At 37.4% G+C, this 25,382-nt stretch overlaps 3 protein-coding genes across 3 annotated transcripts; 2 read left to right on the forward strand and 1 right to left on the reverse strand.

The window, feature by feature from the left end:
• Positions 1 to 318: 318 nt before the first annotated feature.
• LOC121735602 lies at positions 319 to 3,332 on the reverse strand. Its single transcript, XM_042126465.1, has 5 exons — positions 3,208 to 3,332; positions 2,814 to 3,134; positions 2,298 to 2,529; positions 965 to 1,231; positions 319 to 471 (listed from the first exon to the last, which is right to left on the reverse strand). The coding sequence occupies exons 1-5, from the start codon at positions 3,232 to 3,234 to the stop codon at positions 392 to 394; spliced, it is 927 nt and encodes a 308-aa protein (XP_041982399.1). The 5' UTR covers positions 3,235 to 3,332; the 3' UTR covers positions 319 to 391.
• A 444-nt stretch (positions 3,333 to 3,776) lies between these two features.
• Positions 3,777 to 6,328, forward strand: LOC121735670 (calmodulin-like). Its single transcript, XM_042126571.1, has 5 exons — positions 3,777 to 3,922; positions 4,555 to 4,723; positions 4,810 to 5,007; positions 6,072 to 6,193; positions 6,313 to 6,328. The coding sequence occupies exons 1-5, from the start codon at positions 3,777 to 3,779 to the stop codon at positions 6,326 to 6,328; spliced, it is 651 nt and encodes a 216-aa protein (XP_041982505.1).
• Positions 6,329 to 11,775: 5,447 nt separating this feature from the next.
• Positions 11,776 to 18,441, forward strand: LOC121735599 (FAS-associated factor 2). Its single transcript, XM_042126462.1, has 7 exons — positions 11,776 to 12,153; positions 12,291 to 12,540; positions 13,031 to 13,214; positions 13,465 to 13,734; positions 14,812 to 14,986; positions 16,788 to 16,925; positions 18,269 to 18,441. Exons 1-7 carry the CDS (start codon positions 12,019 to 12,021, stop codon positions 18,425 to 18,427), a joined length of 1,311 nt encoding a protein of 436 aa, XP_041982396.1. The 5' UTR covers positions 11,776 to 12,018; the 3' UTR covers positions 18,428 to 18,441.
• Positions 18,442 to 25,382: the final 6,941 nt, after the last annotated feature.

Below are 25,382 nucleotides of genomic sequence, written 5' to 3' on the forward strand. Positions count from 1 at the left end.
TTAATATGCTATTTTAAGCATTCAAATTTAGACTGTATACATCTCATGATGATTTTATCTATATATATAAAAATGGATTTTCAATTGTGTTAGTAACGCTAAAACTCGAAAACGGCTGCACGGATTGGGTTAATTTCAGTCTTAAAATATTCGTAGAAGTCCAGGGAAAGTTTTAAAGTGACACGAAGTTCACCGGGACAGCTAGTTTTATTACAATTATGTTTTATTATTAAAACAGAGTTTCAAAATAGTGCAACAAAGCAGTCTGTTTTATTACTAATAAACATGTAAAGTCTACAATAAAACAATAAACATAGATATAATTAAAAAAATAACTTTTATTATTTACAACCAATTTCTTATAAGTAATAGTAGGTAATAATTACCAATATCACATATCTTCAGTAAATGCACCTTCCAGATCATCTAATTCAGAGCATACATCTTCAAAGTTGGATGATATGTTTGAAACTGAAACAAAAGTTCCAAAATCAATATGAGCCACAATGAAAAACGTAAACGGGGGTTGTTGTCAGCAGGGGTTGACATAACCCGTGGTGGTGTAGGCTCACGTGAACCCGCGGCCCGCCCAAGGCGCATAGTAGAGTACCGCTGAGTTTTCAGTGGGTAAGAGCTGCGTCCACCATCTTCGGACCTAGCAGAGACATACTTCATAGAACCCCCATCCCCCGCAAGATGCTTAAAAGCATTAAGAAAAAAAGGGGTTGACATAACCCACCACTTTACGTAAGTCATCTGCTTATGAAAAGTGGATTACAGTTAACTGTGTATAAAATAACCTCCTATTGTTAATATGTTTTATAATTATTAAGATTAAACCCTCCCAATCAAGCCCCATAAGGACACAGGTGACCGCGACAACAATAGATTTCCAAGAATCTCCCGATCGAAGGATATAATTTGAAAAATGGGCATATAACTACAAATAATAATCAGAATATACCTGAGCCACTATCTGTTGCTGAAATAATAGTAAAAGATTCTTCACAGCTCATTTCGAATCCATCTGGTAAATCGTCTTTGTCTCTTATAACTGTGGAACTATAGATTTTGGAAATGTTTCGTAATGTGATATTGAGGTAATGTTTTTTTAATGTGTTCCCTGTTGTGAATATGGTTGGTCTGGATAACACAAATGCACAGTATTGCGATACAATAAATACTGATAATGACTTCCATGCATCTCTATGTAGTGTACACTTTATTTGACCTGAAAAGAAAGTTTTAAATTTAAACTATATTTATAATCTAGTGATTAACATTTAGGGTCAATTTATACTAGCGCAGAGTGAGTAGTGAGTGATATATTAGAGAGCGCATCGAAGCGATTTATTAAAACTGAACATAACAAATTAAACCTTAACTCCAAAGCGTTAAGAGGAGTCCACACTGCTGTTTTTCCATACAAACATTGTCCCCTGTTTCCTCCCTGGATAATGCCGGCAGAGTTATGATTTTTTTCCTGAATATACATGGCCACTATTAGCATGTCCCTATGTTTTCTTTTTTTTCATAATTTTATTATTAAAAAAGATAAAACCTCCAAAAACCCGAAAAAATGGCCAGATTTTCCTCTGTGTTCAAATACCCAGAAAACAAAACTGGCTAAAATATACAAAAAAAAATAAAACATAGCTCAAGCCTTGCTTTAATTCTTAGTGAAAAAAGTACTTAAATTGGTTAAGTTTTGGAGAAGGAATCAGCGGACAACGAATCGAAGATTTTCAGTTCTTTTATTAGATCTCTTGTCATGTTGTCTCTATCGCGCTCTGCGGTGGGAGACTTGAGATTGGTGAGACAGCAATACATTTTCAAATACCTATTTTCAATTTCTCTCGCCCTTGGTGTATCCTCATAAGGCACTTTATTACTTCTGAGAATTTAAAAAGGCACGTGGATTCGCGTGAATGCGCCTGACCAACGCTGATTGGCCTTGCATAAGTAATGTATTTGTTACACTCTCGAGTTAAGGTTGAATTTACTGTGTTCAGTTTGTTTCGCTTCGACTCTGCACTATTATAAATTGACCCTTGAATAATTTGGTCACTGATCTTGATTACAGATTTATTAATAAGGGTATTGCAGGTTAGCAGCACAGTTATGTAGTTTCTAGGGATAAAATAATGTACAACAATTTTAAAAAGTATTTACATTTTTATACTAACATTTAAACTTAGTAATAGTGTCCCATTTTTGCCCTTTGTTACAGAACTCTAAAAATGGTTTCATTTTAGTGTAAATGATTGATCTAATTATAAACAACTGTAATGACGTACCTGTTGAGTCGCTTAATGTTATTAGTGGATCTGTCCCAAATCTGTCTATAGCTTCAACGACAGCTATCACTGTATTAGCTTTCTTACTCCTCAATTTACTATGAAACCCCTGTTCTTTTATGGAACTTATTGTGTTGATGTCTTTTAGATTTCTTGTATCCTCTAATAATCTTCTCCACAATGGTGTTTCTAGTACATCAGTAAATAAATTATTGGGTGTAAAATCTACATCCTGGAAATATAAACAAATTTGATGAGGTCTATAATTCAAATCAAAGCTGTTTTGAACTGGTCAAATATTGTTCTGTTGAGCCTATCAATTAAGATTTATGATTGCCCCAAAAATATTTGTTTTTAACAAGAAATAGACTAATTTAAGTATCAATACTTTCTCTTTGTGTGGGGGATTTAACAAAAAGTTTTGTTAGGTTTTTGAGTTACTGGAGGCCATTATCCACAACAATTTGTTACAGTGTACTGTACCTATTCAATGCCTGAGTGGTTTGCAAGTTTTACCTGTGATAGTAGTTCAATATGCGAATAGGACTCCTCCTTAGTCTTTTCTAACTTTCCAGCTAACAAACCAGCTGGTCCTGGGAACTTTCTTTTACGTTTGTGATCAAAATGAGTATCTAATAACACTCTTTTGGATGGATTTGCGTGGCCAAAATTTTCCTTATTTGGATATTCATAATTATTGGGGCGTTCAAACGCAATTTGTGAGTTCTTGGCTACAGGAGTAGGAGTGTTTGTTTCGTTTGGATTATTTGATATTGTTGATTCTTTTTCAGGTGATACAATGTTCAGTTCCTCGGGAAAGTCAAGCTGTGAAAGTGCCTGAAACAGGGTAATATGTTAGAATACATTACACAGGATTAGTTATTTTACATTTTACAATAACTTTACGTACTTGATCATAATCGTCTGACTCAAACATGTTTGCTTTATTGTGATAAATTAAGCACCAAATGGCCACTTTTCGGAATAATGTACTAGTTGAACATGAAATGAAATACAATAAAATTACGTAAAATTTTTTAAAATTTTTAAATCACATATCTTATTATGCAAAATAATATTATTATTGGCAAACAAGCAAAATAATATTGTTTTGAGTCTTGAGTTCTTGACTGACATTTGACAATGACTGGTGACAGTAGTATGATTGATGAGTGACTCTATGACGTTTATGTTTCTTCTATTTTGGTCTACGGACGGCTTATTAGCGAATAATCCACGCTATCTTGCCACGCTCTAAATTTCAAATGTAGAGTTTATAAAATAAAATAATGATATGTACGGAAACCAAACGGAAACAGATGATTGGATAGTATTGCGATGTGATTGCGATTTTAAAATTTTGGTTTTAACGATTAAAACAAACACCTATAATAATAATTAAAAATATTTTTTTATCATCCACAATACTGATCATAAATACATCTCAATATGGAGGAATTTTCAAATTTTCCAGAAAGTATGCAATTATATTTTAGTGAAAATCAGTTAAGAGAAATATCGCAGTGGTTTGATGATGTTTCGATATCTCATAATGATAGCAACGACAAAGAAAATATTCAAGTTATTACCGTAGAAGAGATAATGAAGTTTTTAAGCTTAAAAAGGTAAGTAATGAACGCCGTATAGTGGCCATATAGTTTTCAGTTATATAAACAATGAACTTAGGAGAATAAAAACTAGAGTTACAATAATGTCTTACCGGTTAATGTCTCAGTTCAGACTGCAGACTGCAGCCTGAGAGCTAGTCCACACGGCGCGTTGCGTCGACGCAGCGCTGCATGCCGGTGCGCGGTGCGTTGTTTTACATACAAAATATAACCAAAGTGTTCACACGGCGAGCTGCGTCGCGTCGTCGCAACGCACACATGACGGACAGCAGTCCCCGAGATGAAGCGGTGTTTACGTCAAGACTGCTTTACTTCTAAAATCTGTGGTAATAACGCTACGATGACGCAGCACCCGTGTGGCCGGCTCAAGAAACTTAAAAAACACCCGGCTATGCGTCAAACGGCAGCACTGCGTTGATGCAATGCGCCATGTGGACAGGCTCTCAACGGACATAAATTATCCCGCAGTTCTTGCAGGATAATGATGTCCGGACCTTGACTGTAACCTATTGTATAATGGCCGATCTCATAGTCCAGAGAACTCCAAACTCCAGTAGTATTAGATCATTATTGAAGACCTTTTAATCTTGCAGTTAAGTGTAAGTTATGTACACACAATGTATTTTTAGATACCATTCACGAAATTTTCATCATCCAACATTGATGGAAGTCATGAAAGAGATCGAACGCATTAAACCACGTAGTCAAAAGATATTAACCAAGCAGGAGTTTATAAATATGTTCAGTAAATGGATTAAATTGCCAAATATCAGGCACGAACTGAATTTAGCTTTTAGTGTAAGTAAAATATTGAATACATAAATGATTACCCAATTTCAGAAAGATTTCATCGCAAATTTGATACAACATGCTGGTTTTTTCAGTTGTTTGATACGGAAAAAAGAAATTTCCTGGACATAGATGAGCTACAGGTGATTGTAACGCAGTATGGTGATGCCTTCACCGAAGATGAGGTGCGTGAGCTACTGCGAGATGCCAACGTTCGTGGTGATGGTAACGTGTTTTATAGAAACTTCATGAAGAGCCTATTCGCTGTTGCTCCTGAGCTTATGAATTTAAAGGTACCTATTCTATAAATATATATGTCGCAGTCATCTAGTTCAATCTGCGATTCGATTGAATGACTAGCGCATTCATTGAATGACACCATTCAATTGAACGACTCGGCCGAACGTTGATTGAACGATCGTCACTCAATGTCCGACTAGTTAGCGATTTGTAACATAACTCTTTGAAGAGAGCTGTTATGAAATCAATCAGGTAATTGAACGTATTTCACTTTCTTCACACTGCGGCGCTAGTAGTCACTTAAACAAACATCAAATATGGCGTCAAACAGCTCACGTAGCTGATAGCACTGTTGGTTTTTTGTCTATTAAATTTACTTTAAAGTGCTTTAAATGTCATAAAATAATAATTATGACAGCGTGGATTTATCTATTGCTACCTCGTCAACGGCTAGTTAAAAAAATGATAACATCCCATTTAACGACTTCACTTCTAGTCAAAAATTGTTAAACGTCACAGTCAACGTCTTGACGAGTTGTCCTTTAAAGGGTCCATTCATGGCAGCCCGCCTTTCAGTCCGCCGGCTTATGCAGGATAGTGAATGATGTCGCAGGCCTGCATGGCGGCTGGCCGGCGCGGCGACACCATTCACAATCCTGCATAAGCCGGTGGATTGCACGGTGGACTGCAATGCAGGATAGTGAATGGGCCACTTTAGTCATTCAATTGAATGGTGTCATTCAATAAATGCGCTAGTCATTTAATCGAATCGCAGATTAAGCCCGGCCGCACATTATCCGAATTCTGATCAGAAAAAGTTGAATTTCGCCGGACCGCCACCCCGCACACTATCCGAAATATCCTTTCGGCGAGTTCAAGCTCACTCGGTTCAGTACAAAATGTAAGAGACAGCGCGGATGTTCAACTGTTTCTGATCAGAAATTTCGGACAATGTGCGGCCGGACTAAACCAGATGACTGCGACATATACGCCGGCTATTTTAAAATTATCCATTAACGCGAAAAAGTTAGTACTATAATATACCCAGATATATTCAGTAGAAACGATTTATAATTTTATACAAACACTTATTGATGCAAAGTATTTTATAATCCAGATTGGCTATTTGTATAATGATGCAACGGAGGATCCGTCTACATTGCTCAAACCAGTTGTTGGAATGGAATCAAGAAGAAAGTCCGCAAAAAAGAAAAAACCTCAAAAATCAAGAAAGAAGAAATAAAAATACATTTAAAGTACCATCAATATAATATATTTTAATGATATTTTAATGATAACAATTTATATTTTAATTAGGTATTAAAAATTTTATGAAATATACGACGTGCCTTAACCAGAGTTTTTAATTTTTGATGTGTTGTAAACTGTTGATTTTTTTAATGGTAAACTTGGAATAAACTTCATGATAAAATAATTACATACTATGAACGAGCTGCGAAGTGCGAGACAAAAAAAAATACTGTCAGCATAAGGATTAAGGAGAGAAGAAGTTGTACCCCTGTACAACTTTAAGAGGCTTCTCTTCTCTTCTCTCCTTAATCCTTATGCTGACAGTATGTTTGTCTCGCACTTCGCAGGATGAATCAGGGTTGTTATTACCTAGTTTATATATTATCCTTTCATCTGTCACGAGATACGGGATACCACCTTGCGCAATGGCATATTATCGCACTATTATTCAGATAAGTGATAACCAAAAAACTCGATGTTGATAAGTAGAATATCATTGCATAAAGAAAAGGCCAGCCGGCCGGCTTCTGTCGGCATATAAACGTCAAAAGCGTGTAATGTTATGTCCTACTTACTAGGACATAACAAACCTACTTACTAGGACATAACAAAGGAGTCGGTCTGCATATTTTATGTAATAAAAATGTTAATAAGGCTGCGTTTCCACTGAAGCGGAGCGGAGCGGAGAGGAGCGGCGAAAAGTGCTCAGTGTTTCCACTGAAGCGGAGCGGAGCGGAGTCGAGCGGAGCGGAGTTATGTCTATTGTGACGTAACGATGTCGCAGTCGCCAGTGACCGCCTGAGCGCGAGTACGCACCGCACCGCTCCGCACCGCCCAGCTTCGCACCGCCCCGCTCCGCTGTCCTCCGCTCTGCACCCCGTTGTCCTCCGCACCGCTTCGACTCGCTCGGCTGCGTTTCTATGAATATCCGCTCAGCTCCGCTCCACCCCGCTCGTGCTGTTTCCATTGAAGCGGAGCGGCCGCTAAGCTCCACTCCGCTTCAGTGGAAACACAGCCTAAAGGTTTTTAGTGAACATTTAATGGTAGATATTGTTGAGTTTTGTGATTCCGCTAAATAATAAACCATAAGAATGGCCAAAGAATGCCTCAAACACGTGGATTTAACATTAAATACGTAAGTTTTGAACAACGTTTTATGGGCTTTTCAATCGGTATTTTTGTAAGCTAAAAAGATAATTTATAAGTTTATAAATCCCTTATTCGTTCTATATAACTGCTAATCCACACTGGCGCGCGACAGCGCGCCGCGAACCACGGCGTGGATCGCGGCGCGCATCGCGACGCGGATCGCGCATACTGCCAAATCTGCTGATCCACACTCGCGCACGACAGCACGCTGTGAACCGCGGCGCGGATCGCACATACTGCCAATCTACACTAATCTACACTCGAAAAGTTCGCGACATGTCCGCAGTGTAGTTTGCGCTCTTGAGCCGTATTTATCTTACTTTATATTATAAACTAGATGGCCCGCGCGGCTTCGCTCGCATAAATTATTAGGAATTTTACGGAAATCGTACATCTTTTTGCAACAAAATAGCTTATCTCTTTTCACGTAGTCTACTCTATATCTGTGCCAAATAACATACAAAATTGCTTTAGTAGTTCGTGAGATAAACCCTTGCAAATAATTTTCCGTTTTAACCACATTTCCTCTGTTTCTTCGGTCCTATTAGTTTGCGTGATAAAAATAGCCTGTAGCCTTCTTTAATAAATGAGCTATCTAACACTAAAATATATTTTTTATCGGACCAATAGTTCCTGTGATTAACGTGTTCAATCAAAGAAATAAATATTTTTTAAATCGCTTGACAAAATGACTATGAAAAGTACCAATGGGTCATAATAGGCTCATAATCATGGGATGCATATAACTTTATAAGGTATAATATGGTAATGATGATGAATGTAATTTGCATAGTAGCATATTGCTTTCCGTTCTTAAAGCAATGCAAAGGAGAACTCCTTTGCATTGCTTTAAGAACGGAAGCACTCAGCACCTTCCCAACCTAATCATGGTATACCTTGGTGCAAAATCTTACTTGTTGATTGCATATTATGCTACTTCCCACGAAACCGAAGTCACCACATGTTTCCATATAAATTTTGAGGAGTTATGTCGATTAGTCATGGCTCCCAGCATCAGATCACCACTTTTATGAGTATAGTACCAAATTGGGATGATACTCGGTACGCCAAAAGAAAAATTTTGAAAATCAGTTCACAAACGGCGGAGTAATCGTTGAATATAAAAAAACGAACATAACACCTCCCCCATTTTGAAAGTCAGTTAAAATTGTAGCCTATGTGTTATTCTGATGTATAAGCTATAATATTATTGTAAAGTTTCATTACGATACATTCAGTAATTTTTGCGTGAAAGAGTAACAAACATCCATACATCCAAACAAACTTTCGCCTTTATAATATTATAAAGTATTAAAAGTAATAAAGTATAAAGTAGGATTAATTATCTGTTCACTAAACAATGCTGGCATGCTCTTTGTCGCGGGACAGAAAACCGACAACAATCGGGGAACGGGCTGCGAAGTGCGAAAAAATAAGCGAATCGGATCTCTCACTCATGCTTCGCAGGAATTTCGCGGCGCCGCGGCGTCGCGCACGGTTCGCGCGCGAGTGTGGATGCGATCGGGGAACCAGCCGCGAAGTGCGAAAAATATGCGAATCGGATCCACACTCACGTTTCGCGAAAACTTCGCGGCGTGGGGATGGGGCTTAAGGCATTAGTGCTAAAAATGTCACATCAATTAATAATTTGGCTATAAAAATTGCATAGCTTTTTACGTGTGTTTACGGATTCTCATCACTTGAACTATAGTTAATCGATATCATGAACTAATTGACTTTCTTTCTTGTATCATAATGTCCTTCGAAAAAATTGACAAATAGAAATATTCAAAAAAATAAACGCACACTACTTGTATGAAAATAAGCACAAAATGGCTACGCGATGACACTTTATCTATGGGTTGAGCTTTGAAGGTTGGCAAGTTGGCAGCCCGCAAGTGACGCAACCGGCAACACTGCTTTTGTCTATGGTAGTCTTCATCTTTGTGATTTGTACTATAAAGGCCGTATACACGATCGGTTCCAACCATCAACAGAGGTCACCTTGGTTGGGTCAACAAAGTTGAATCTCTATCTACACGTAAATCAACTCTGTCTTGGCTAGGCTGTGGAAAAGTGAACAATGGGATCACTATCTAAACCTCAAAATACCGCAATAGCGCTGGCTTGTTTTAGTGATGAAAAAAAACGTGAAAAAAGACGGTTGTAGATGAAACTGTGGTTAAAAGAAAGAAAAACTTCGAGCCACTTAATCATTTTAAAAATATGGGGAATTTTAGAATGGACGAAAATTCTTTCAACGAATTATTAGTAATGATGCGACCCTTAATTACAAAACAAGTTACAAGACCTGTGTCTTGTTTTGTAATTAATGAACCCTTAATCACTGTTGATGCGAAAAGCTGTGACTATGGAAGAACGTTTAATAGCAACGTTAGGATTTTTGGCTACTGGCGCTACACACCACATGCAACGCATCCGACGATCAATGTGTGACTGAGCGCCAACAAGCGTCTACACGGTTGCGTTTCAACTCAATGTTCTGTTTTTACCAATGAAAAGGAAAAAGGAAACAGATGGAGGCGACATAACTACAAAAAAGTGTGGCCGGCGCCATATTGCCAAGAACTAAACATGGCGATCTATAGTGATGGGACACTCGGTATATATTTGTCGAGGACATCGATAAACTAACATTTTATAAGTGAGCGTCCTGTTATAAATAAATAAATAAATAAAAATAACTTTATTAAACATGTGAAAGGGACAGAACACAGCCAGAGTTAAATAACAATAAAACAAGGAATTCAAGTAAATTGACATGACGCATACAACATTTAACTACCTACTTAAAATTAAACTCGGCTATGGCTGTGCAATGCACACACCGCATGTTTAAAGGGGTAATCCACTCAGGCATCGACCGCGGCAAGCCGTGGCGCCTGATCTTCCGTGGCCCCCTGTCAGTCTGTGATCCCACAAACGGCACTCTCTTATAACTTATAAGTATATCTTGTAAACATAACAACAAACACATACATGAAATATAAACACTGGACAAATATTTACAATGGACAGATAAAAGCGGCAATTTTCCCACGGTCTGCAACACGGGCTCGGGAAAGACAATGTAATTAAGTTTTAAAAACAAGTTAGTCGGCGCGGTGACGCGCTTAGGTACAGGTCCCGTCTATGCGCTCGACCTAATTTTATATTATTATATAAATACTTATTTATAAATAAGTCATCTATACTAATATTATAAATGCGAAAGTATCTCTGTCTGTCTGTCTGTCTGTCTGTCTGTCTCGCTTTCACGCCAAAACTACCGAACCGATTGTAATGAAATTTTCTATACAGACAGTCTAAAGCCTGAGAAAGGACATAGGCTACTTTTTTACTGAAAAAAAAAAACGTTGTAAGGGGGTGAAAATGCGTAAATTTGTTCAAATTAAGTTAGTTCCAAAAATCTATAATAGATGGCGCCGTGCGTCTTCTACACGCCCTAACGCTTGCCCAAAAGTCTTTCTATAAGAGGTGGTATTATCTTACAACTAATTTTCGATTTTTTTTCGATTGTTATTTCTATGTTACGTTATTTAATAAATCAGACTTTATCTATGCAGTGACGTAACCTTAAACCTATCATTGATAAATAGTTTATGGGTAAAGTTGTGTAATTGGGGGGCTAAATAAGCTTAAAAATTTGGCATAAAATATAAAGTTTAATTAAAAAAATTGAAATATTATGTGCACACTGCACAGCTGTTTTGATTTAAGGGGTACCAGGGTTTTTTTAAAAAAACTTTTGACACCAATTTTGTTGACATCGCGCGCTATAAACTGAAGTCCACGCGGACGAAGTCGCGGGCAACAGCTAGTATTATATTGATATCAAAAATGATTTTTTTTATATTATATAAAAAAAAAAAACATTTTTGCCTATTTTGTCTCTATACATAGAGACAAAATAGGCAAAAATGTTAAAAGTTTTTTTTTTTAATATTAAGTTTAGTAATTATTATTTAAGTTGCCATTATTGATATCGGGCAAAAATTACCAAAAAATCGGACAAATACTAGTTGTACTCGCGCACGAAGTGTTTACAGTTTATTTTAATTTTACCATCAATTATTATTATTATTAAATTATGTATACAACTGAGTATTTTGTGAACATTTCAAGTGCCTATTTTTTTCGCGATATATCGAGACCGCTATTGATATTTTTTCAAATATCGATGTATCGATATATCGATATTTTCTTTCAATATCGACATCCCTATAATACGACACTTTGACAGTTTATGTACCTCGGAGAACCGGAACATAAAATGGCGGACCGGCCACAGTATTTTGATTTGGTATAGACCATTATGCCGAGTCCACTTATAAAAGTCAATGGTTTTTACAGTATATATTATGTCTATGGTTTTTACCCATTGGCCATTTTTTTACCTGTGCTGTTTTTTGTCATGGTGACTGTCGAAACTCGAATGTCGATTGACGAGCTCAAACTTTGTGAAAAAATAATTGAACCAAGAAATTAACCGATGTTGAAATTGTTATTATCTTAAAGTTATTATTATTTATATTAAATAGTTCTAAACATCTCACTTGAGATCATTGGCATATTTATGTAGTCGTGTCTTCCAGTACCAAAATTAAATCTATTGCTTTTTTACTAATAATAACAACAAAGCAATGGATCTCGAAGATAATGCCTTGGGTCTTACCCAAGAACAAACCGATAAAATACTGCAATTCCAAGATTTAACGGGTATCGAGGACATGTCAATATGCAGAGACGTTTTGCAAAGACACCAATGGGATCTAGAGGTAATATTCCATCAAAATAAAAATAAACAAGTAAAAGTAGGTCGAGTTCCAAATTATTACAATAAATATCTACAGCTGATCATTTACATATTGAAGTCAATATAAAGTTTCCTGACTCTTTTCTATGTTTTGTGCAGGTGGCAATTCAAGAACAACTGAATATACGCGAGGGGCGGCCCTCGGTGTTCGCTACGGAGGCCCGCGCGCCCACAGTAGTACACGACCACATAGCACAGCACATATTCACAGATGAGGGCCCTGACGGGCCCGGTGGTGTCACAGGGCTCTTACGCTATGTTGTGAACTTAGTAGTATCTATGTGCTATAACACAATATCATCTGTATTGAACTTACTGCTCAGTTTTGTTCGGAATGACGACAGAAGGCGTAAGTGTTAATAAATTTATCTAAAATATACACCTTGCAAAAATGTGAATCATAGAATACCTACATTGAGACTACAGTATTATTTTTTATTTTTACACAATGCTAAGCCTGCCAGTGTATTGCTTATATTTGGGGCTAATTTATATATATGATAGGAAAACCTAAAATCCATTTAAGTGTCTTACCACACTAGGCCGAAATTACCACTACACACTATTTCGTTGGGTTCCGTCCGTATTGTCCGTATTTTGTATGCGTTTGACATTGCGGATGTAATCATGCGTAATTTACGCCGCCTAACTTCGGCCTAGTGTTCACTAAGGGCCTCCACTTCCTGATAAGTGACAAATGAGCTATCCACCAATTAACTTGACAGATCAAGTATGGAGAATCTGTCAAAAAAGTTATGAATAGCCTATTCAACACTTTATCAGAAAGTGGTGAAACAGGCCCTAACTATTGTTAATTATTTTCTTTATTGATTTTTCAGTGGCCACAGACCCATTGGACGATGTGATGGGATTTATAACTAGTTACACATCCAAATACAATCCTCACCCAGTGTTCTACCAGGGCACATACGCTCAAGCATTGAATGATGCCAAGAACGAATTGAGATTCCTTATTGTATATCTCCATTCAGAATCAGCTACGGAGACACAAAACTTCTGCAGGTAACAAGTTTTTACAATTGTAACTAACATGACGTGTATCAACAGATCTGGAATTTGTGCATAGGCTCCATCTAATTGATTTATTATATTGCTATAAAAATATCTATGGTCGGGCCTACAATTCAATAATATTATGTGAAGCTTATTCAAAAAGGTTGTGTGATTTAGATTGATAAAGCACTTATATCCTGTCAATGAAAAAGTTTAGTAGTTTTTGTCCATTTATTTTCAATTAATTAATTCTTTTTAGAACAACTTTGGCAGACCCCATTGTGATACAGTATATAAACACACATGCACTATTCTGGGGATGTTCAGTGGAGTCCCCGGAGGGCTGGAGAGTGGCCCAGTCAGTTGGTGGTAGACGTTACCCGCTTCTGTGTGTGTTGTGTGTGAGAGACCATCGAATGACAGTGGTAGCCCGGAGTGAGGGTTCCTGCTCATCCCAACAGCTTCTGCAGAGGCTGAGACGAGTGGTGGCCGACAATGATCCACATTTGGCTGCAGCTAGAGCTGATAGGTAAGATTTATTTACCAGATTTGTATTTTGTGCACATACAATTAAAAAAATTAAAAATCTCACAGTTTTAAAAACATTAGTTTCAAATTTAATTGAGTAAAAAAATAATTTTAATTCTACATATTTGTATCTTGTATGTTGAAACAAAAAATCATGAAAATTGACTTTTATTAATCTGAAAAGATATTTTGTTTCCGACACTTCATTTTGCGCAGAGTAGGTAACACATTTTTAATTCCTACCTGCCAGAAAATTTGACGTTTATTTTAGTTAGTTCTTCTAGGGGCAGCTGCCCCATGTATATGTTGTTTTTCCCTGACCATAGAAAACTAATTGTAAGGTTAATAATCTTCCCATTTTTTGTATGTATTTTTCTTCCTTTCCTTTGTTAGAAGTAGTGTAGTCTTTACATACGAAACTGGCTATCCCATTTTGATGTATTATGATTAAAAGACTTTTACTACCAAATAATATTACCTTACTGTGTGTAGCAGTGATAATCTTAGACTGCAGTCGGGAGTGAGTAAGTAGAGTGGTCACGTTGAATGTCTGCTCCGTCCGCTCAAGAAATGCTCGAGCGGTCCATGTATGGCAGATATGAATTTAGTAATACTCCCCACACCAACTTCGGTGACAGAGGCCAGTTTCATTGAAACCAGGCCAGGTATGCAGGAGTAATTTCATAGTGCCCAAGTGTGTACAAGTACACAAGAGCACTCTCATAACCCAGTGGGACGGAAGACCGACACAACTGGCGAGAGATCAGGCGCAGGACTGACTTTTTACATGCCCATCCGACGCATGGATCATCTTACCTGTTAGACTATCAGGTGATCAGCCTGCATTGTCCTAACCAAACTTGGAAATAACATGTTACCAACGCGGGAATCGAACCCACGACCTTCGAGTCGAGAGCCATGCTCTTAACCACTAGACCATGGAGGCGTTATGCATGAATTTAATATAGAAACTGCAGATCGCTGCGCTGTGTAATATAGAAACCGCATCTTGCAGTCGGTCTCGACTGCAAGATGCGGTCCGTCTATGGCCCGTCTTAAACTTTTTTAAATATTTCAGAGTGGAGCGTGAAGTGACGGCTCGACTGCGTGCGTCTCAGGACGAGGCGTATTTGGAGTCGTTAGCTGCGGATCAGGAGAAGGAGCGGCAGCGGGCTGCGGCCAGGGAGTACGAGAACCAGCTCCGACGTGACTCCATGGAGAGGCGGCTGCAGCTGGAGCGACATGAGCAAGAGGTAAACTAATTAAATAAAAAATAAAATAAAATATCTTTTTATTCAAAATGGGTATCATGATACACTTTTTGAAAGTCGAACGAAGAAACTACGTTGCCTACCACCGGTTCGGGAACTACCCCGCCGAGAAGAACCGGCGTAAGAAACTCGCACGGGGCCATCTTTTGCAAAAAAAAAATGGAAAATTACAATGTTATGGCTTACAGCTATGTAACAAAATTAAAAGAAAAGTAACCTGCATGGAGCCACCCTATTCCCAAGGTGTGCTGTCCTCGAAGAAATCATTGACTTTATAATACGCTTTAGCACACAAACGTTCTTTAACTGCTTTTTTAAATTTGTTTAAAGGTAGATTTTGAACATTTTCTGGGATTTTATTGTATAGGCGTATACATTGGCCTTTAAAGGATTTGCTTATTTTGGCTAGTCTGAACATTGGTATTGCTAACTTGTTCTTATTTCTAGTATTTACATTATGATTATCACTTTTCTTTTTGAAAATATTTATGTTCTTTCTAACATATAAGAGATTTTCCAAAATGTATTGAGATGTGACGGTCAGAATTCTTATTTCTTTAAATTTTTCTCTTAGAGATTCCAAAGACGACATCTTATAAATAGAACGAATAGCTCGCTTCTGCAGCACAAATATTGTATTAATGTCCGCCGCGTTTCCCCACAAGAGGATGCCGTAAGACATTATAGACGGTTTATGTGTATAATTGTAGTTGTAGTTAGCAAAACTTTAAACACACTAGTACAATATCGCATTGGACACATCATGAGCACTGGCCAAGTTATGATGAATGAAAATAATTAAAGACATGAGTGGATGAACCACTTAAGGAGTGAGCACACTGAGACGGGTCTTGCCGGGGCTCAGCGTGCCGGGGCTCATCGCAAAAATCCGCCTCCATACAATTTGTATGGAAGTGGAAATCCGTTGCGCCCCGACACAGTGTGCGATACGCGCATCCGCTTCCAATCCATACAAATTGTATGGAGGCGGATTTTTGCGATGAGCCCCGGCACGCTGAGCCCCGGCACGGCCCGTCTCAGTGTGCTCACTCCTTTAACCAACATTTTGTAACATACAGACATTCACTCATTTTTTCCCTTATGATTGGAGAAAACCTTGTAACTTATCTACTTCATCACCTGGCTAATCTTCTGTGTTGCTATCTGGCTACACATAAAATGGACAGTTTTTTTATTTCAAATAATTTATCCGGCCCGAAGGCCTCCATTCATGAAAAAACGTCAATTTTTTTTACTAAATTAGTTATTGTGTTTTTCCACTCACGTCTTCAATTGCAAGATTATGAGATGATTAATACTATAAGAATATTCTCATCATAGCAGTGTTTTATAATAATATTCACGAGAGTGAAGTGAGAGTGGAATGAATAATTGTTGTATTGAATAGTAAGAAGTAGAAAAGGTCACTAGTATGTTAAAAAAAAATACATACAGCCGAACGCCTCCTCCTTTTTGGAAGTCGGTCAAAAACTGGAGTAACGTCACTTAACGTCTAAATAAACGTTACGATTTACGTTTTTTCAAATTCTTTTTTATCAAAATTAAATTCTTTATTCTTTTTACATTGTAGTAGTTGCAATATAATGAGATATATTCCAGTATATTAGATGACGCCCACATCTGCATTGCGCCAAAATGGGAACCGCGCGGGAACCGTACATTTTCCCGGGATACAAAGTATAAAAAGGAAAGAAACATACACAAATGCTTAACAGTGTCCATATATAATACAAACCAGTAAAAGTGTTCATTCGTTTTGCAGGTGATAGAGGCGCGAGCGGCGGCGGCGGCGCGTGTGGGCGTAGAGGCGGGCGCGGGCGCGGGCGCACTGGCGCTGCTGGTGCGGCTGCCGTGCGGGGAACGACTCACGAGACGGTTCCGACTGGCTGATACCACCGACGTAAGTATATTTTTTTTGTTGGCTTTTGGCACTGCCACCGGGGGTGTACTTTGCCACATACATAATATTCTTCTTACAATATTTTTCATCGTCGTTTTTCTATATCGTCAAGTCTAAAGTCTAGTCAAAGCAAGTAAAAGTCAAAGCAGTCAAGGAGTCAAGTTGGTCAATTCAGTAAAGTGGAATACACTTTACTGAAACTTTCGACGGAGTTTGGAAGACACAAAAAAGCATGTTTCTGGAAGTTGCACCATTTACATACTCGTGCATGATAACGAATATGTAATGGTTAATATTCTACCAATATTTCACATTAAAAACCCAGTTAACACAATTTTAGGAAAATAATACAAAAACACAACAGCACTCTTTCACATTCCCGGCAAAACTCTATAATATATTTGTGAGAGTGTGAGCTGTTTGACGTTTTTTTTTATTGTACAGAGTCTGCAATGACGTGAACAGGAAACGGGACAATCGATAAAGTTGAGATGTCCAAATTAAAGTCAAAAGCATCACATTGTTATGTATACAAAGTATTTGTTTTTAATTTAAAATAAAGCGGCAAACAAGCAAACGGGTCACCTGATAGAAAGCAACTACCGTCGCTCAGGGACACTCGCTCATTAGAAGAGCTGCAGGTGCGTTCCCGGCGTATGTGAAAATTGGAAGTCGCAACATCTCCATGGTCCAGTGGTTGTGACCTTGTGTCCAACCACAGTGTAGTTGGTGAATAGTAGGCTTCGATTCCCGCGTTTGAAAAAATTGTTTTCAAGTTTATTATGCCTAATTGTTCGACATGAATATTATTAATGTAGCCATAATATTATGCATGTGGACCTTTTTGGCAATCTTTTGCCAATCGTGTTGGTTATCCGTCCCCACTGGGTTGAGAGTAAAGGAAATCAGAGTGCAATGTGCACATCTATAATATAAAAATGAGTCGCTGAATGTGTTGCTAAGCGCAAAACTCGAGAACGGTTGGACCGATTTCGCTAATTCTTTTTTTTAAATATTCCTTGAAGTACGAGGATGGTTCTTACGGAGAGAAAAATTCTAAAAAAAAATCCTGAAAAAGTCTAAAAACAACACTTTTTGGTGTTAGTAACGCTAAAACTCTAAAACGGCCGAACGGATTGGGCTAATTTTAGTCTTAAAATATTCGTAGATGTCCACGACAAAGTGACACGAAGTTCACCGGGACAGCTAGTATAAAATAATATTGGTGTAGCTTGATTTGTGTAAAAATACCAACTTAAAATACTTACCATTGTGCGATACAATAATTTTGTGTACAAAAAAATTCTCTTCACTATACATATTATGTAACAATGTTTTTGCAGGTACTATACGACTTTGTGTTCAGTCATCCCCAAGCACCCGAAGAGTTCGAGATCACAACCAATTTCCCCAAGCGTGTGCTTGAGAGGGGCTCACAGAACCTTCTAGAAGTCGGCCTCAAGGACAGAGACGTGCTGTTTGTGAACGATATCAACGCATAACAGTGATCCATAGATCCGTGTCGCATTTTTTTATGTCGGTGCTAAGTGCATTTTTATTTTCTAAATTCCAAATTGTAAACAAAACTGTTTAGAGTGAGGCCACGGTGCTCCGATGCGTTGCGGTCGTTTGCGTCGTTAAGAATAAGAGCCAGTCCTCACGGCGCTTTGCGTTGTTTTACATACAAATATGAAATAACCAAGGTGTTCACACACATAATATGACGGACAGCAGCCCTCGAGACGAAGTGGGAGGGGGTGTTGATGTTAAGCCTGCTTCGTAATAACGCTGCGATGACGCAGCGCCCGTGTGGCCGGCTAAGCGTCTAACGGCAGCGTTGCGTCGACGCAACGCGCCGTGTGGACTGGCTCTAACACTGTTATGCCACAGTAGCGACGCACGACAACACAATACAAGACGATGTCAGCGTAGCGTGTTATTCACTTTACGGGTCAGGGCCCGTACCACGAAACTGTTTTGAGACTCAAACAATCGAACGAGAATGCCGCATCCTTCTCTAACAAACGTGAAATGACGTTGTTAGAGCAGGACGCGGCATTCTCGTCCGATTGTTTGAGTCTCAAAACGGTTTCGTAGTAGGCCTACTGACTACAACACTACTTTGCGGCGTTGGATCGCAAAAACAGCGCGCAGTAACGTAGATTTCTACGTTGCGTCGCCGTAACCCAGTATCGAGGGTTGGCTCCAACGCTTTATCTCCTATCTGACGACAACACAACGCTGATGTGGCGTATCTAAAATATGCAAAACGTCAGAGCAACGTCGCTGCGGTGTCGCACCCAAAGTCGTACCGTAACGCAACCAAGCAATGTGGCCTCGTTCGTACTGTTGTATACGACATTTCCAATGTATGTATGAAATAGTATAAAGAGAAAGTTAAAATTGTAAATAGGACCACTTGCTTATCTTAGTTGCTTATGTGATAGGTATATTATTTTTTCTAGTTACATATTATTTTTGTTTTTTAGTTTATGCACACGTTTATGATTTTCAGGGTTTAAAAATTGGTATTAAATACCTGTCAATAATAATTTTGAGCTAGTCCATGTCATGATGTAAAAAATACTTCATGTATGTAAATACTCATTACGCGAAAGTTATAGTAGCAAACAAAATTATATAAAACGATTAAAATATGGCAATTGAAACAAATAGAAAATTAATAAAAAACCCGTCTGCTATCGCGATAAAATAAGCCAAATAAAAATTATAGTGTTTCTTTAGACCAAGTATTTAATACAATATTATAAACACACCGGCAAAATTAGAGGAACATAACAAAATTTTCAATTTTTTTTAAATTGTTCACTGGTTTTTATATATTTATTTATTTATTTACTAAATGATTATTAAAAAATAAATTTTATATAAATTTAGGGCATCAAAACGTGAAAAATAGAAAAAAAATCAGCAAAAATCAAAAAATTAAGAAAATCTTTGTAATTTCAGTAGTAAGTTTTTAAGATAAATTCTCCATTTTTATTAAAGAAATGCCATGTTAAAAGCGTGTAATGCTGGTGTAATGCCTTCTATGGATCTCAAGAGGGCCTGGATACGCCATTCCATGCTTGCGTTTTAATTGTAAATCATTTCCTGTGGGATATTCTCCTACTCCTCCAGTAGCGCCAACTCGAGCTCCTGGACACATTTTGGAGCTGGAGTTTTAACTCGTACCGTTCACCCATTGATGTGCCACACGTCTTCAATCGGATCCACATCCGTAGACCACGCTGGCCTCTCCACCTGGGCTACACCAGCATCGTTTAGGTAATAATGCCCGATTTTCTTACTCTTTGGACGCACATAAAATTGAAATTACTACCTAAAACTGTGTAAAAGGCACACCATGCAGTTCCAGGATGTCGGTGCTATAGCTCTGTACTGTCAAAGTACCATCATCTATAATCATCAGCTCCATGCGGGCTCCAAATCATATGCAACTCCAAACCATTACGAAGCCTGCATCATAGGCCACTGTTTCCGGTAAGTTTGATGGCCTGTAGCTTTCCTTATAATTTATCCACATTCTTTATTGCCTGTCAATACAATGTACACAGAATTTGCTCCCATCACAGTACAGCACAAGATTTCACTCACTTGTCTAATTTTGATGTTCACGCGCAAATCTTAGCCTGGCTCTTCGGTGTCCTGTCTCAAGTTTTGGTGCCCTTGCTGGCACTTTTGAGTTTAATTTAACTTCTTTGAGTCTTCTTCTTACTGTGCTTACTGTGCAAACTTACATGTTCATCTTGGACCTGTTCCGACAGGTTTCGTGTCTGCATAGCAGTTTGAGGTCGATTTCTTAAGTTTTGTTTCCTTACAAAATGGTCATCCTGAACCATTGTCACCCCATATCTGCCTTGTTCTCGTCTCCGAACGTAAGATTCAGTCTCTATGAAGCGTTGAAAGTTACGAAGAACCACGGAAGCCGACACACCTGGCCTGACTGACCGAACGGTAGGTGTGACCTTTCTCTATCGTGGTTACAGCTCTAGCTGTCGCAGATGCTGGGAAATCACTAATTTTGTATCTAAGCAATGTGTTCTTCCAAAAACCAAACAATCAAATGAGCTGAGCATACCTTGCACACCGCTAAAACGCCATTCTTATCAGGAACACTTACAACGTCAATAATCGAAAAACACTTATTAAGGCATAATTGCTATAAAAACCTGTCAACTTGCCAGTTTTGTTCAATATTTTATTTCTTGAATGAGCTTAGAAGCTATAAAAAAGGCTTTCAGACAGCCCGGCCCACTTGAGTTCAAGTTTTGGCCCTTTTTACCAATGTTCCGCTAATTTTGCCAGTGTGTGTATATAATATTCCTGGCCCTATTTGGTTACTTTTCAAATTAAATTATTTTGACCTAGTTAACTCTCTTATTGTTGTTATGTTGTAGTATTTTTATTTTAATAACACAAAATTAATACATATCTGTCCGGTCTGAGGTATAGTTAAACATTCAATAAGGTACAAAAACTTGCATAATCATATTATTAACATTTTAGCATATTATTTCGTATAAATTATCTTACTACACCTTGTATTGTGACAACAAATAGACTGTGATTGTTTGTTTGATTTATTGTTATTATAATAATTGATATAAATTCTAATATTTGAATTTTGAAGACACAATAATCTGTTTTAAAATATTCATTGTATTACTGCAATAGAATCCTATTATAGAATCCTAATATCGACAATGCACTCGGTTCTTAAATCTATAGGGTACTCATTTCGACTCAAGTCTGCATTTTTTTGCTTTTAGAATTATTGCGTATTGGTTGTATTTTCCTAAGCAAGTGGCATTGAATCTGCGTGAGCAATGTAGGGACTTCAGATTGATTGTAAAATATATGTATTATGATTTGTTGTAATATAATTGTTCCTTATAATGTCTAGTTTTATTTTTTCCTGCGATCTCAAACGTAGAATACTGAACATGTAGTCACTAATCACTATAGATTGGAAATATAATATTTTGTTTCAATTCTTTTTAAAGTTTAAACTATGAAGTAGGTACCGATAACGTATGAAGAGATGTTTGCATTTAATTTGTTTAACCCACCCACTAATTTGAAGATTTTTCTAGTGACTCATTTATTTGTTTAATTTTTTTGTGAATTGAAATAATAAACAATATTTTTACAGTAAAAACAATATAATTTACTTTTATAATTATTCTTTATTGAAAACAGAAACATTAAACAAAACAACCCAAACATAAACATACAATAAATGTTTTACCTGGAATGTAGGCACTTTTTACATATTTTAATTCAGTGTAAATTAATTAGGAAAAAAAGAAAACGCCTCCTTTTTTATATACTATCAGAGATCAGAGAAGTTGATACATAGGCATGCTGCGGACCTGCGTAATTTGGTCGCGTTATATCAAACCCAGTCGCTATTATCGCGACATCGAGATAATAGCGACTACGAGGGCTGCTATTTATGTATCCGGAATTAAAAAAAGAAACAAACATATATCATTTAATATGGTTTTATTGCTTTTCAAAATATTCGCCGCGATGATCGACACACTTTTGCATACGCTGGAACCAATTTTCATAGCACTTTTTCCATTCTGATTGAGGTAGCTCCAAAACGTGCATTTTGAACGCATCAACAGCCTCTTCGCGGCTCGAAAAACGTTGACCACGTAATTTGTTCTTCGCGTATGGAAATAAAAAGAAATCGTTAGGTGCCAAATCAGGGCTGTACGGCGGATGACCAGTCAATTCGATCTTTTGACCCTCCAAAAACTGAGTTGTTTCAGCTGAGGTGTGACAGCTAGCATTGTCGTGATGTAATATGATTCTGCGTTGTCGGTTGTCCTTTCTTATTTCTTCAAAGACTTCTGGTAAACAAATGGTCGTATACCATTCAGAATTAACCGTTTTACGATTCTCTAATGGCACTGTAGCCATATGTCCATTAATTCCAAAAAAACAGGCGACCATTTGCTTCAAAGTACTTTTTGCACGAGTAACTTTTGTTGGTTTCGGCTCATCTTGGAACACCCACACCGTTGACTGTTGTTTAGTTTCGGGGTCATATGCATAGATCCAAGATTCATCACCTGTGTAGATATTATAAACGGCTTTTGACGTACCACGGTTGTATTTTTTTATCATTTTTTTGCACCAATCGACACGAGCCCGTTTTTGATCGATTGTCAAGTTGTGCGGAATCCAACGCGAACATATTTTTTTTACAGCCAAATATTCGTGTAATATCTTATGTATGCTCGTCATACTTATGCCTAAGGACGCCTCTATCTCGCGATATGTAACATGACGATCACGCATTATTAGTTCCCGCACAGCATCTATATTTTGTGGGACAACAGCTGTTTTTGGGCGACCTTCTTTATTTTCATCCGTGAGCATAGACCGCCCACGATTAAACTCACTGTACCAGTGATAAACAGTGGTTTTTGATGGTGCTTCATCTCCAAAAGTTGCGGTGAGTTGAATAAAGCACTGTTGTTGATTTAGCCCACGCCGAAAATCGTAGTAAATCATTGCACGAAAATGTTCACGCGTTAAATCCATGGCAAATGAAGACACGCAATTTTCAAAATGACGCCACAATGGAAAAATAATTGACAGTCACATGAAACAAAATGTATTCTTCAACCAAAGAGTTCTATTTTCAAATGTTGTAATTACTTTTTAAATATTGTTCTTGTAAGTGGCCAGTTCCGGATACATAAATAGCAGCCCTCGTAATATTGAATTGACATAGACCAACCAAATGACGCAGGCGGCAGGACTGCCTATGAATCAATTTCTTCGATGGTACAATCAGATGGCTGTTTTCCCCTTGAAGGCAGACAGGTGCCATCTCAAAAAGTTAATATACCTAGCGGAATAGAGAAACAAAGGCCTGAGCAAGAGAGATGTCACTATCAGTAACACTGCGTGGTAAAAAGAGACGTGTGATACATGACAGCAGCACTCTTTTTTTGACGTCCAGTTGGCACGTGCCACACGTTGACAATTTAATCTCGTAGAAATCATGTTCAATCATGCTTGTGTTAGTGTAAACATACACATATTTTTACACACAGATGAAACCAATTTTGGTTTCGTTTGACAGTTCGAGATTGTTGCTCTATTCCGCTAGGTATATTAACTTTATGTGCCATCTTCACCAGTAACAAAAAACATGGCACATCTTTCACACATTTTTAGCCGACAAGTGATAAATATCCGAAACCTAAAGTGGAAACATCATCTTAGGTAACTCAGGAACACTTTTATATTTACTAGCGACAAAGTTGTCACTTGACCAGCTATACGTCAATTTCGACTGTATAGTCTGGTTTCGACGTCTGCAGTCAATGCGGTTATTTTATGTTTTTAGGTGTCCTTACAAAATTGGTAATAGTCGTGCTAGAACTTTGTCTATTTTCACATAATTTTGTTGTTATCTATTTTCACATAATTTTATGGGTAGTTTTTTTAGGGTAGGTATATTGTTAATCAGGGTAAGTTCGGACACAGGGTAAGTCTGGATAATTTGAGTTAACGCTAAATTAAACTACAGTTACGGTACGGCACTACAATTTGCGGTTGCAGTGCAGTATGGCGTAGGTATAATATGTATCGTAGCACTAGTCAAAAATAAACACTGACTAATTTAGTGATAAGTTGAATTATCCGGACCTAACCTGTGTCCGAACTTACCCTGATTAACCTTATATATAAATATTTACACAACCTAAACTTGTATAAGGTTTCTCGTGAGTTATCAATGTATATTGCTTGTACATACTTTAAATATAAAGTATTTATATTTTATTGAAGTAAGTATAATGTATCACATTAAAATAATGACTAAGTATCACAAAATACCTACAACTATTAAAATAATTTTATCCTCCACTTAGACACTGATAAGTTCGCACACATAATAATCTTATTATATTTTACAATTTATAAGAATAAACGTACCAGATACCAGTGTAAAAGTCAATGTTTATTAAAATTCTTAACTTTTTGTGCATTTGATAGCAAACTAAAAACAAAAAAGTATTTTTTTACATTTTAAAACTATTACGGTGCATTTTCTTAAAAATAGATTTGTGAGATATCTGAATATCAATTTAACTAAGAAATGTATTCTTAAGCTGGGGCCACACTAACAAAAAGTACCATTAATTATATCGGTAATGATAAAACATGTTGTAACATTTTACATTATCGCAATAATTAATGGCATTTATAGTTAATGTGGCCCCAGCATTACCGACACCATTATTTCGTACTACTCTACAACTTTATTCCAAGCAATAAAGTTGTAGAGTGGTACGAAATAACGACGAAGACTGTACCCAAATATCCATTTTTATTACTTATAAAAAATATTTACACAAAGAATACTCTATACCTACGACGTTTTGTCCTTGTTTGGGATGTTGAAGA

Source organism: Aricia agestis, chromosome 17, assembly GCF_905147365.1.
Source record: "Aricia agestis chromosome 17, ilAriAges1.1, whole genome shotgun sequence".
Lineage (NCBI taxonomy): Eukaryota > Metazoa > Arthropoda > Insecta > Lepidoptera > Lycaenidae > Aricia > Aricia agestis.

Coding starts and splice junctions, on each gene's coding strand:
- LOC121735602 (XM_042126465.1), bottom strand. CDS start 3,234: ATGTTTGAGTCAGACGATTATGATCAA. Junction 3,135..3,207: donor AGTCAGACGATTATGATCAA/GTACGTAAAGTT, acceptor ACCCTGTTTCAG/GCACTTTCACAGCTTGACTT. Junction 2,530..2,813: donor ATATTGAACTACTATCACAG/GTAAAACTTGCA, acceptor TTATATTTCCAG/GATGTAGATTTTACACCCAA.
- LOC121735670 (XM_042126571.1), top strand. CDS start 3,777: ATGCAATTATATTTTAGTGAAAATCAGTTAAGAGAAATATCGCAGTGG. Junction 4,724..4,809: donor AACTGAATTTAGCTTTTAGT/GTAAGTAAAATA, acceptor TGGTTTTTTCAG/TTGTTTGATACGGAAAAAAG. Junction 5,008..6,071: donor CTGAGCTTATGAATTTAAAG/GTACCTATTCTA, acceptor TTTATAATCCAG/ATTGGCTATTTGTATAATGA.
- LOC121735599 (XM_042126462.1), top strand. CDS start 12,019: ATGGATCTCGAAGATAATGCCTTGGGTCTTACCCAAGAACAAACCGAT. Junction 13,215..13,464: donor GAGACACAAAACTTCTGCAG/GTAACAAGTTTT, acceptor AATTCTTTTTAG/AACAACTTTGGCAGACCCCA. Junction 16,926..18,268: donor GACTGGCTGATACCACCGAC/GTAAGTATATTT, acceptor ATGTTTTTGCAG/GTACTATACGACTTTGTGTT.